Genomic DNA, 13273 nt, shown 5'->3' with positions numbered 1-13273 from the left:
CATAACCCCCTCCAACCAGTACTAGGAAGTTTATCTTTATCGTATAAATACGACTAATTAATACAATCTAAAAAGCACACATAAAACATTTTTGTTTAATTATTTTTAAAAAATATACATTAAAACTTCTGTAAACTTAATTGTATATTTGACTGAACAGTTTTGTTTTAACCCACTTGGTCCGACCAGGTTTTATAACACCGCCTGTTCCTTTTTCAAATTTGAACTATATAAATACATATCTAAAGCTCAATACAGAGTCAGCAAAAAAATAGTTTTAGGTGTATCTGGGTTAAATTGTGTATAAAAATTACAACCACTAACTTAATATTTATCTCTATTTTAACACAAATCAGGATGTCCAACATGAAATGAATCTACCCGTCAATTTGGGTAGATACAGGTAAATACCGGGTAGATAGGTATTTACCGGGTAAATACCTGGGTGGGTAGATTGGGTATTTACCCACGACCCATCTCTAACTAAAACTTATAATTAAAATATTCGTCAATCGTGTAGAAGCATGCATTACATACAGCGCCGGCCCGTGCACTCGATCAGGGTAGAGCGAGTTTGAGTTTCGGCGCCCTTGGGAAGAAGTCTCACTACGTAGGAAAATAAATCGCGAGTGTAGCGAGCGCGAAATTTTTTTTAATAGTAATGCCGTAATTTGAAGATTAACGCAATACAGAATTTATGGATTTCATCATACAGAGTGCAAAAGGGACAAATGCTTGAACTTTCGTAGTCGCACCCTAGTATGGAGTACTGGAGCACTATAGTGGCCAAGTCAGGAAAGCAGATTCGGAATTTGGCCTAACTAAAAGAGAAGAAAATTATAAATAGTATAAGCGCGAGCGAAGCGAGCGCGATTTTTTTTCCTATTGACTCAATTAAATCTTCTCCGCCAGCGGGGAATCCGCGAACTTTCAAGCTTTTATCGTCTGCAGAGCTGCGACTCACAAAATTGCGCCTCCCTGAGACGTTTTGCGCCTTTGGCTTTATGAGGAACTCCGCTTTGGACTATTGGGTAGACTTATATTTTTGCATTTGGATAGCGACATAACTTTGCCGTTCGCCGCACAACAACGTGGTTCGTCAAGGGCTAGAATCCTCCTTTTACGGTGCCCTAGCATCAGTGCCCTTATGAATGGCAATGTGGTGCAACTTTCCACTTAATCTGAATTACAAATCTAGATTTTCAATAGGTGGATTCATTTCCGACTCCTCTGGCCATTTTGTGATAGGTGCGCTCCCACGCAACGTATAATGTTTTGTATGGATTTTCCACATTCTCGATTTTGGCGCCCCCTTACCATGTGGCGCCTAGAGCGGCCGCTCCACTCGCTCTACCCTTAATCCGGCCCTGATTACATAATATGTTTTTAAACTTGTTCTTAAACTCGGCATCGGAAAGCGTCTTAATAGCGGCGGGAATGTGATTGAAAATTCTTATACATATATAGTATGCACTTTTTCTTCTTATTTTTAGTATAGTATCACCATGTTATGATAGGATTTATCATAATATATAAATTTTTGCTGCTCATTGTGCTCCTTACTTTACTTACTCCTTACTTTAATTCCACATTCTCTAAAACAGTGATAAACTTAGCCAGTGCTTCCTTATTCAACTCATACATTCTCTGCCTTTTATTGCCTTGAGGTGTGTCTGTGTGCAGCATCAACTGCACGAGAGGATACTTTAATGACTTCAGTTCACTGCTGCCGAGGACTAACTTCAAAACCCAGTTGAAGTTTGATAATGATTCTCCATGACTGCTGTTGCTGTGTGTGAGTAATGAATACAGCAAATCAGTTCTTTTTGCTTGTAGCAAGGTTAAGAAATGCTGTATTTTATTTTTGTCCCACGATTTTGTTTTAATCACTGCTGCAACTTGATCCAGATCAAAATTGCATTGTATTATTAATTGTTTCAATTCTTGTGTAGCTGCTGTAATGGTAGAGTTGATAGCTGTTATGTTTTCGGTATTCCCATATAAGTGATTGAACATATCTTGTGACACCTGAATGAAATGAAAAATAAGTTTTTTTAACAAATAATAACAAATGCAAACAAAAACATTACGGATGCTGTAATGCTACTAAATTTCTGATTCTAAAGTAGTCTGCGGTTACGTACCGATTTGAAGTCTTCCAGTGGCTCCGTACCGAATAATGATTCCATAGTTTTAGTCTGATATTGTCTTGAAATAGATATGTTTTATAAGTTTAGTGCAAACTGATTGTATAGTCGATAGTAAAATATAACCTACAAATATCAATGTCAATTGTCAACTTTGACAGAATTGCAATAATGGCAACCGTTTATACAAAAATGGTATTTGAGCTATTTGAGAGCAGGTTAAAATGGCGCTTGAATTTCACTGATGAAATCATAGCCCTGAGAAACCATCGAGCCCTGGCAAGGTCATCCCACCAGTGAGAGCGAGAAAGAGATTAATGTATTAGGGCTATAAAGCCTGAATAAATTTAACCTATTTACTAACCTACACGCCTGACGCGACACTCCACTGAGCCTTGCACTTGCAGCCCTTGCAGGTGATTTGAAAGGGACGACACTACGATGTTGCCACTTTTTTTATTTCTACTCTTTTTTTGCATATTTTGCCAGGCTGTATCTCTACTGTAACTTGTGCTTTTTTGTGTCACGAGTATGTTAAAACTATATTGTTTCTCTAAACTATCAGTTTGATTGGTTGAGTAATAGCACTAATAGCTCAAGGTCAATCGATTAAAACACTGAATTTATTACAAATAATTTTTATTATAAAGGGAACCATTTCATTTCGACAGAAATAATTACAACAATAATCAGAAATTCAGTTTTATAAAAATGCCACGTCATTTAATAAAAACATTTTAAAAATTTTATAAGTAGTTAAGTACCTACTTTTCTGTGCATTCAACATGAAAACCAAACAACAATTATGTATACACAACAGTTACAATAATTATGGAGCTAATCTACAAAACATTCAAGAATGGCGTCTCAGGCACCAATGTGACGCAAAATACTTCAAAGTGTAACATGAATAACACACTTAAAATTAAAAGGCAAGTTCTGTTAATTATTTGAGTAAATCTATGCACCTGTAAAGGTTGCGTTTTAAGCTGTTTACATCTCACTTGATCATCCAACTAAATATAATTTAAAGTAAGTTTTTTGCAATAATACAGGGCATTTTATACCTTGAAGGAAAACTGGCTCTTCAAATAATATAACATATAACATTTCATACTTGGCAGTTCAGGAATCAATTAATGCCTTCAAACAAAATACATAACAAACTGGTAAGAACTATACTTAGCGTATTACAACTTAACATTGTAAAATAGTATTTAGCAAGAAGATTTCTATTTATTTTATAAAAATATCTTTCTCGAATGCAAGTACCTACTTATGAATTACGAAGGCCAAGTACACATAGGTATACCACTAATAATGAAATCACTGTATTCTGATTTAAAATGTGCAACAAACATCTCCTTACAAACTACCCTATGCAATACTGTTGTATTCCTATAGCTTTACCACGAGTTTCACACTTATATATTCGCCAACTTCTGCGTTTCTTACTTTCTATACATTGCTCGCACTAATAGAGTAATCGTGTTAGTACGAGCGAGATGTATACGAACATACGCACACGATAGCGAAATTAAGTGGTGGTGAAGCTACTGTGTCGTTCCACGGACGCGGAACTATGGTGGTATAGGTGAATCACAGACAACGTGACTGCGAAGTACCAGACCTGTCACTTCACACTTCGAAAACAATTACATTTTATGTTTCGAAAATAATAACAATTATTTTGCCATAGCCATGAATTCTTACCTCGGCTCGTCTAGTTGTCCGTGGCTTAACTACCATGACGTTACTATCAGAAAATTACAAGTTATATGTATAATAAATACACCTGGAGTCTCTACTATATATATAAAATATTTATTCACTGGTTGCAAATCTCTGCTTAGCACTATTATCCATAAATGCATTTATTTTTCTCTCTGAGGTATTGCTTACCATGGCCTATATTATTTTGAACCTTCTGAACATTACAATGGAGTCCACACATGGACAATTAACATATACATAACAAGTTATTTACTAAATTTTTATACAAATTTTACAATATTTGTGAACATTTTTTAAGAAGATAATGAAAGTAGACAAATAATAAATGCCTAATTGTACATAACGTCACTCTTTACTTCTTGGTAATATTAATTTTGACACAACTAATAATAAATTGTTCAATGTACTGTGTTTTTAAAAAACAATGTAAGTAGTAAGTACAATGTTGTGACGATATAAAAAATATTAACAATTATATTAAGTATCAAAAATCACAATTCGTAATATTGCCTCACTAAAATGTAACTATCGATTATTGCAATATTATAAATAAACTTAAATGTCTTTTAGATAATGAAATATCAAGAATACAACAATGAAAATTATTTTAATATGTTTCTTTTTAGTTTTTATATATTAGCTAGAAAATAATAAATTCGAGACACTTTGATAAAATCCTAACCTCAATTTAGAAGGCAGTGTGGGAGGAAATATAGCAACGAATGGATACTTAATAAGTTCTAAACATTAAGATTTAAAATTGAACATAAAATAACTGTAAAACGAAAACGTTTTATGATGTCACAAATAAAATGAAATTAAGAGTTAAGTACTTAGTTTAAGTACTTATCATACATATTTACAATTTCAGTTTAAGGCTTTTTTTATCATACAAACTGAAATTGCGCCCTGGTGAAAAGGGTCACGTAAGAGTATATTGCATTGAATTGGTTTAGTGACCCTTTGCGCCAGAGTAATCCATAATATTAGGTATAATTAATTTATAATATTTTAATAATTAAAGCCAGGGATACATACAAATGTCTGACGACATGTATCGCTAGCGTCGGGTAGCCCCGTGAAGTTGCGGGAACAGTTATGCGACACAAGTCGTGCGAACTCCCTAGATGTCTCAAGCGAAATTTTATGACACAGTAGAGATACGTACCGAGAGACATTTGCACCCTAGTGTATCCTTGGCTTATAACAACCAAATCGAAGTGCAATTTAGTATCGCTGGTGGGGACCGTAACATTATTATTTCAAAGTGCTTTACACCGTGATTTAAAATATAAAATAAGTCCGTTCGTATACGTCCCGCTGATTTTTTTTAAATTTTTCTACGACTAAGTTGCACTCCGAGTTGGTACTTGGGATCGTACCCGACAGTACAGTAACCACCCTAGAAGATCGACAAGTAGCACCAAGTATTGCTTTGCCGGGGCACTGAGATCTGGTTCGATCTGTACATTGCGTTTCTTGTGATGATAATACTATGCTATAAACTGTACATACAATACAAGTCTATGTTGTGAGCGATGTGGCCCGAAGGTCCTTTAGATCACATACTTAAGTGGAGGATCAATAGAGATCGATTTAGACTTTGAAGGCCTCGTAAGTGTTTGTGACAGAACTTCGCTGTAGTGTCACAAACAATATATAGTAAGTTGTATTTTGATTTATTAGAAGCTGCCATTCTTTTTAATATTACAACAATCGGCTATCTTTCTGCAGACAAGTTAAATTACTTCTAACTAACAACAGAATGAAAAATAACTATGTTGCTCTTTTTAATTAACTGTTAGTTTTGACGTTTAAGACGGAGGTAACTTATTTAACTAGTAAAAACTAACCTCTTGGATAGTGTTCGGAAAACAAGCCTGTCAGCCAGAATCCGCATAAGATTTCACGTATGTCCCTTGTATATTCACAGCAATTTGGTTATTTTTCACATCTCTGTCTCTGCGTTGCTAGTTGTCGTGTTCCTCATAAGAGGTTAGCACCTGGAGGAACTTATGTTCTCGGCAAGAGTCTGGTCGGTGGTTGTAAAACTGTTGAAAGGCCATAAAATGGCGGGTATTTGTTTTTAGTGCTCTGGCTAACAAGGCGTCCTCGCAGCCACAGTAAAATTCTTATTGCAGGAGTTAAGCTTATTTGTACGGTTCGAGAACTAACGTACGAGGTTTATTACATTGCAGTATTTGATGGCTGTGCATAATTGTATGCAATCTCAACAGCCCGCAATGTAACTAAAATCGCACGCGAGCACGCGGTCTAAATCAGGTCTTAGGGCTTATTTATACGGTTCGAGAACTCGCTTGCGAGTTTCATTAAATTGCGGTATTGGTAAGAAGAAGTACAATCTTAATCTGTAACCTCAACGGTCCGCAATGTAACTAAAATCGCACGCGAGTTCGAGTAAATGGGGCACGACGCGCGTCGAGATTGTTCGGCGGTGGGATTATACGTAAAACTACAGTAGTGGTCAAGCTGACGAGGCCAGCATCTATAGCCAGGAGTTCTTTATCTTGGAGCAGCAGTTCTGGGGGAGCTGGCTCTTGTCGAGGCCAATAATGCGCGTCGAGTGATGGTGTTGGGATTACATTATATAGGTATTGTAGCAGTGGTCTAGCTGACGAGGCCGGCATCTTTAGCCATGCCGTAGAAGATGGAGTTCTTATCCTGGAGCAGCTGCTCCGGCGGGGCGAACTCCACGAGCTGGCCCTTGTCGAGCACCATGACGCGAGTGGAGTCCATGATGGTGTTGAGCCGGTGTGCGATGGTGAGCACCGTGCAGGACGCGAACTCCGAACGGATGGTTTTCTGGGGAATAATCAAGATTTCAAAATAAATTACTGTCTTTGGTTTCTACTTGTAACCTCTGTCGTGAAAGATGGAGACGTCTTTGCATTCAAATATAACTCGATGTGATGAAGTTGTTGTTTGTTCACAAGGTGCAGTGAGTTCGTTCTAGACATACTGTAGTTGACGTTCTTTCATGGAGGACCTTTGCTTACAAACTTTTATAAATAAATATAATAAATATTGGGGGACACCTTACATACATCATCACAGCTCCAAACTAAGCAATCTGTGCTCATCACACAACTAAATGCCGGTACCGGGATTCGAACCCGGGGCCGAGCTAAGCAGACAGGTTCACTATGCGCTAGGCCAGACCGGTCGGTTATGCAGAGGAAGCACATTTTCATCACTGTAGTTGACTTTACTCATCTAACTCACCTGTATAAGCTCGTCGGTCTCAAGATCCACGGCTGCGGTGGCCTCATCGAGAACTAAGAGCGGCGTCTTGCGCAGTAATGCTCGCGCCAGGCAGACCAGTTGTCGCTGGCCTACGGAGAGGTTCTCACCGCCCTCGGCTATCTCGTGACGCAGGCCTGCTGATAGACCTGTAGGTGAAAACAATAATTTAGTAGAGAATAATAACGATAAGAGAGAGACCTTCTCCTGAAACGTCCAGAAGGTCAGTGTGAAGGCCGAGTTCCACGTGGGCCTGAAGGTCCGAATTGGTCAGGAAGTCAGTGTTCAAACACATAACTACTATTGATACAAGGCAGGCAAGCATGGTCGCGCGATAAATGATAAAATATCAGGCCGTCCCTATAGCACTATTTGTAAGTGCGATAGGGACGGCCAGATGTTTTATCATTTATCGCGCGGCCATACTTGCCTGTCAGGACTGCTACTTAGCCATAGTTGCTGCCTGCTAAGAGCTCACTAGTCAGATCACTAGTGCAAGCTCTGTCACTCTTCTATGTACAACTGGCAGGGTCGCCATGTAACGCGTAGCTCACCTTGCACGAAGTTCTTAAGATGCGCGTGCTCGAGCGACCGCCAGATGTCGTCGTCGGAGTACGCGTCGAAGGGGTCCAGGTTCATGCGCAGCGTGCACTAGTGCTATCTCTGTCACACATAGCACTAGAAACTAGCACTGGTGAAAGACGAACAACTGGTAGGGTCGCCATGTAACGCGCCACTCACCTTGGACAAAGTTCTTAAGATGCGCGTGCTCGAGCGACCGCCAGATGTCGTCGTCGGAGTACGCGTCGAAAGGGTCCAGGTTCATGCGCAGCGTGCCCGAGAACAGCACGGGGTCCTGCGGGATGATGGTGATGCGCGAGCGCAGCTGGTGCAGGCCGATGGTCGAGATATCGATGCCATCGATCAGGATGCGGCCGCTTATGGCTTCTACGATTCTGTAAGGGATGAATTGAAGTGTATTTAATTTTTGACGATTGGAAATGTGAATACCGTAGGTTTCTCGCCTTATGCAAACCTCGACTTGCATAACACTTGACGCGTAAAGCCAGCCTGTATGATTCTCACTTTTCCTTGTAGCCTTTAGAGTAGCATCCAGCGTGGGTCGCGTCGTTCTATTAGAATCAGGATCAAATCGAGACAGTAGTGTCCAACAGCCCTAGAGTGAGGGTGAAATTCCCAGCGCCTGTTCTTCCGACAATGCCGAGCTGGTTTCTGGGCAGTTACTTAAACAGTCCTTGGGAGAAGGTAGATGTTCTCTAGTATTTCGACTCGTATTGAGGTATTTCCTAGTCAGCCAGGTACCTGAACAACCTCAGTATGAGAGTAGAGTTCCCAGCGCCTGTTCTCCCTACGATGCCGACTTTGTCTCTGGGCGCCGCGGCGCAGGGGACGGTAGTCTCTCTATACCTCCTATTCTATGCAGCTTTTAAGTCTCTTATGGAGGTATTCCCTAGTCAGCCAGTTACCTGAACAACCCTAGAGTGAGCGTGGACTTGCCAGCGCCTGTTCTCCCAACAATGCCCAGCTTGTCCCTGGGAGCCACAGCGCAGGTGACGCCGCGCAGCGCGGGCTCGCCGGCGCGGTAGCCGAGCGTGAGCCCCTCGAGTTGTAACGCGCCCGTCTCGGGCCAAGTTGAACCCGGGCCCTTCTCCACGGTCCATACGGCTTCCTACAACACATAATGGATGTGTCAAGAGGTAGAATATTCGAGCAAGGCGTACGCTCATTCAAATTTAAGCAGCCTGTTTCCTCCGCGAGCGGATCGAATCGTTCAAGGGCTTTAGTCTCACAGTTTATCCAAGTAAAACATAACATTATAAGAGTAAAGTGCGTACCACCTCCCACTCATTACTCGCTCGCGGTGGAAACCGGGTTGTAATAACACTTGTCGAAGAATTAAGGTAAAAAGTAAACTGTTAAAAATCAAATCAGTTAAATATGTACATAAAATTTAAACTTTAAAGTAACTTCGTTTCAATAATCAAAAGCCAAGATAAAATAGAGTCAAACCTGTTGCGTCTCAGCGTATTCCTTTATTCTTTCCACGGCAACGATGTTCGTTTCCACTTCAGATGTCATCCTCACCAACCAGTTAAGAGTTTGTGTGATCTGTAAATTAAACATTCCACATTAACCCAAATCCGTCTGAACTACAAATAACCCTTAATAAAATTGTCACCGCAAAAAGCGAAGCGCTGGAGGCCTAACTTTCGTTCCGGAGGTCGCGGGTTCGAACCCCGGCTCGCACCAATGAGTTTTTCGGAATTTATGTGCGAAATGTCATTTGATATTTGCCAGTCGCTTTTCGGTGAAGGAAAACATCGTGAAGAAACCGGACTAATTCCAATAAGGTCTAGTTTACCCTTGGAGTTGCGGTCGAGCACGGTGAACAGCAGGTGATGAGGGTGATGAGCAGCTGAAGCCAGCTCTGTACCTGCAGCGCGTAGCTGACGGAGAGCCCCACGATGCCGGGGTCGATGTAGTTGCGGTCGAGCACAGCGAACTGCAGGTGATGAGGGTGATGAGCAGCTGGAGCCAGCTCTGTACCTGCAGCGCGTAGCTGACGGAGAGCCCCACGATGCCGGGGTCCACGTCGTTGCGGCCGAGCACGGCGAACAGCAGGTGATGAGGGTGATGAGCAGCTGGAGCCAGCTCTGTACCTGCAGCGCGTAGCTGACGGAGAGCCCCACGATGCCGGGGTCGACGTCGTTGCGGTCGAGCACGGCGAACTGCAGGTGATGAGGGTGATGAGCAGCTGGAGCCAGCTCTGTACCTGCAGCGCGTAGCTGACGGAGAGCCCCACGATGCCGGGGTCCACGTCGTTGCGGCCGAGCACGGCGAACAGCGCCGCGCAGAAGATGATGAGGTTGCCGATCATCTCGAGCCTGACCGCGAGCCAGCGGTTAGCGATGCAGCTCGGGTAGTAGCAGGATTGGTTGTGGTCGACGCCGCGTTCAGACTCCTCCACGAATCTGTATGAAAATAGAAATAACATAAATTAGATAATCAAAGTAAGGTATGTATTAGTTCGCATACGCTCGTAACCTTGGTCTGTAAGTGACGTTTTTATTTAACCCTTAAATGCATATTGTTGCCATTTGGCTACAATGTATGTATATTTTGGCTAGTTTATAGCCAAAATATAAGCTGGACTTTTTTATTTATTTTTCTTAGATCCTACATCTCAATTACTAAATAAAAACATTATTTCCAACCATTTAAGAAAAAACCGGCCAAGTGCGAGTCGGACTCGCCCACCAAGGGTTCCGTACCTACAAAACTTTTACGTTACTCACATAATTCTAAAGACTGGGCTAGGCTAGAAGTATAGGTTCTCTAATGAGCATAATTGTGTTTAGCGCCACCTCTCGACGAATTCGCGAACTAATTAGCACAGCTTGCGTGAGGTCTTTTATAATGTTAACCAAATTCAACATTTTTTATTTTATTTTAAAGTAGGTGTTTCATGTAAAATTTCGTAGCTATAAATTTTAACACCCTTATTCATAAACGTACACTAAAGTATCCAGCCGATAAAGTTCGTTTGTCCCTTTCTATCACACCAATACGTCGGAAAGGGACAAACGAAATTTATCGGCTTGATAACTTTAGTGTACGTTTATGAATAACGGGGTAAGTAAGTATGGTAAACATCAGAAAGGGTGAGTAAAACAATCTGAAAGGTTCTAAGTTTTACTTAAAGGTTTTTTAATCTAATCTAAATTTGGTTATGGTAGCTGAAAAAGTATACAGAATAGTATAACGCAAGTTTCTAGCGAGAAATTACTAAATATATATTATTTAGTAAATACATTATCTATTGTTGTATTTTGCCTTGGACCTTGTAGTAGGTACCTATAGGTACTCTTGTATCACTTGTATATGCGAACTAAAGCCAAGCGATAAAAGGTAGCTGAATAATGTCAGATTGTACGACAACAAGAGACGTGAGCCGACTGCGCGAATGAGTCGCGCTTTCTTACGACAGAAATTGCTTGACAAATATACCGGGTGCCCCTGCCCGGTATTTAATGGACAACCTTTTAACCACCAAGAGGGCACCTTACAGAAAATCGACATTTTAGTAGGTTTAGTAAAAGTCGCCTGGTTTTCGAGATTTTCACACTTTTAAAAATTTTAGGTAGTAGGTATTAAAATTTTAAAAATTGTGAAAATCTCGAAAACCAGGCGACTTTTACTAAACCTTAAAGTCGATTTTCTGGACCAGTATAAGGTGCCACTCTTGGCAAATAAGGGGTTAAAAGAAAACGAAACTATGGCATTGCAGTGACAGGTTGCCAGCCTCTCGCCTACACCACAATTTAACCCATATCCCATAGATTTTCTGGACCAGTATAAGGTGCCCTCTTGGTGGTTAAAAGGTTGTCCATTAATTACCGGGCACCCTGTATAATATCAAATCGTACGAGAGCAGCGAACGTGTGCAGGCAGCGAAGGGAGCCGACCGCGCGAATGATGAGTTCGCGCGGCGAATCCCACGTGACATCGTCCATCGACACCCCTCCTCCCTCCCGCCCCGCCCGCAGCGGCGCGCGGTGTCTCCGCCCGCCTGTGTATCGTCCTTCAATTTCTTTACATATCGAAACTTATTACTGAAGAAGAAGGTTCAAAATTGAATGAATACAGGTGTATAGATATTTATGTAGCTGACCGTACGATAAAAAGTATAATTCATACACTTAATTGTAAAAATGTAATGTATACGGATTAATGAATTTAATATAGATAGGTAATTATTGATATATGGCAAAACGAACGAAATTGTTTACACCTCCGCAAATAAGTATCTAATGATAATTTTTAATTTACCATGTTACTTCACGTACCTAGGTACTTATTTTAAAAACCCTAAAAATATTTATTGCGTTTCTGCCACAGACCACCATGTGGTTTCTGCATATTCTGCGCTGTGATAGACTTTGCAGAGAGCGCACGCGGACACCGGCGCGGCGCCAGTGGACGCGTCTGTGTGCGTGAGCTAGGTATGCATACAACTACAACTGCTGTAGGCACCGCCCCCCTCAGTAGATCGATGCGATAACATCGATTTAAACTTCCCTAGCCTCGTGGCGCCCACCATACAAAATTTTTGCTAGGGAATTTTGATTCTTATTGTACTTGAGATTGAATTCAATTTCAGTTAATTCGAAAAATTTTAGAAACAAAAGAAATTATATTTTATTTATTTACATGAGAGTTAAAATTCCATTGAAACCATTTATATGTACTTTAGAAAGTATCAAAGTACATTCGGCACCACGAGGCTAGATACACTGTCACCTACAAATTCGACACTCAAAAGTGTCCGATCGCTTAGTTGCAAATGTGTGCGTCTAGTTGACAAACGAAAACTTCGCAATGTAGTGAAAACTACTTTAATTTTTTTACAAAAACAACGTTATTTCTTAGTAATTAAAGTTCAATTTCAAATGCAAGCAATTGGCGGTTATGACATTAATAAATGTGATCATCGCGCAAGCCATAAAATTTTATTACCGCAGGTGGCAGGTGTGCATATTTTTAAACAAATCTACGTCTTATTGCAACAACATAAGTTTAATTCAGTTCGCGCTGCTGCGCGGTAGTTTAGAACGATGCGATAATCCATCGATAATCAGATAATCACCTAAAAACGCGATCTAGATAATGAATATGACACTGAATTGTGCAAACTATTGGACATAAACCGTGGACGTGGCCTTGAGCGTTCGGATGAATCGGATGGTGTCCTACCGCAATCTGAGGCGCTGAATGTTTTAAGACTGTGCACACTTACGCCGTGTCTTGCGTGGGCGACGGTCGCGCGACCGTCGCCGTCACGTCTCATCGCATCGTCTACTTCCATATCGATAAGGTTTGATTTCGTATGCGTCGCATCGCCGTCGCGCGACCATAGCGCGACCGTCGCCCACGCAAGCCATCGGCTTATCAGTCGCGGTCGTCATAGCTGGGGAGTTTATTGAAAAACCTTAAATTTTTTGACCAAAGCATGAAACTTGGCACAGTTGTTCCTTATATCAAAATAAGCCGATTAAGATCGGGAGCCTTCGGGAGCCTCCCCCCTGGGGCCCGGGAGGGGGGGTCAAAGT

General features: G+C 41.1%; 2 protein-coding genes across 6 annotated transcripts in view; both read right to left on the bottom strand.

Moving 5' to 3' along the window:
* Positions 1-1392: 1392 nt before the first annotated feature.
* LOC125231634 lies at positions 1393-2282 on the bottom strand. Its single transcript, XM_048137111.1, has 2 exons — positions 2145-2282; positions 1393-2028 (listed from the first exon to the last, which is right to left on the bottom strand). The coding sequence occupies exons 1-2, from the start codon at positions 2187-2189 to the stop codon at positions 1576-1578; spliced, it is 498 nt and encodes a 165-aa protein (XP_047993068.1). The 5' UTR covers positions 2190-2282; the 3' UTR covers positions 1393-1575.
* A 3133-nt stretch (positions 2283-5415) lies between these two features.
* LOC125228782 (multidrug resistance-associated protein 1) overlaps positions 5416-13273 on the bottom strand; it is a 116945-nt gene continuing 109087 nt past the window's right edge. For 4 of the 5 annotated variants that reach the window (XM_048133471.1, XM_048133465.1, XM_048133479.1 and 1 more), the window contains 6 exons: positions 9937-10135; positions 9174-9272; positions 8630-8832; positions 7884-8098; positions 7125-7291; positions 5416-6704 (listed from right to left, as the gene is read on the bottom strand). In XM_048133471.1, coding sequence (XP_047989428.1) covers positions 6510-6704; positions 7125-7291; positions 7884-8098; positions 8630-8832; positions 9174-9272; positions 9937-10135 — 1078 coding nt within the window. In that variant the 3' untranslated portion in view covers positions 5416-6509. Of the gene's footprint in view, positions 6705-7115; positions 7292-7883; positions 8099-8629; positions 8833-9173; positions 9273-9936; positions 10136-13273 lie in introns of those variants that run through there. The other variant, XM_048133495.1, reaches the window with a different exon arrangement.

The sequence above is a fragment of the Leguminivora glycinivorella genome, chromosome 1 (assembly GCF_023078275.1).
Source record: "Leguminivora glycinivorella isolate SPB_JAAS2020 chromosome 1, LegGlyc_1.1, whole genome shotgun sequence".
Classification (NCBI taxonomy): Eukaryota; Metazoa; Arthropoda; class Insecta; order Lepidoptera; family Tortricidae; genus Leguminivora; species Leguminivora glycinivorella.
Note: the sequence above shows the minus strand (reverse complement) of the source record. Positions and strands in the feature narration are given on the sequence as shown.

Excerpts from the sequence above, each read along its gene's own strand:
- LOC125231634 (XM_048137111.1), bottom strand. The coding sequence starts at position 2,189 with ATGGAATCATTATTCGGTACGGAGCCACTGGAAGACTTCAAATCG. Across the intron at positions 2,029-2,144 it reads CACTGGAAGACTTCAAATCG|GTGTCACAAGATATGTTCAA; the intron begins GTACGTAACCGC and ends CATTTCATTCAG.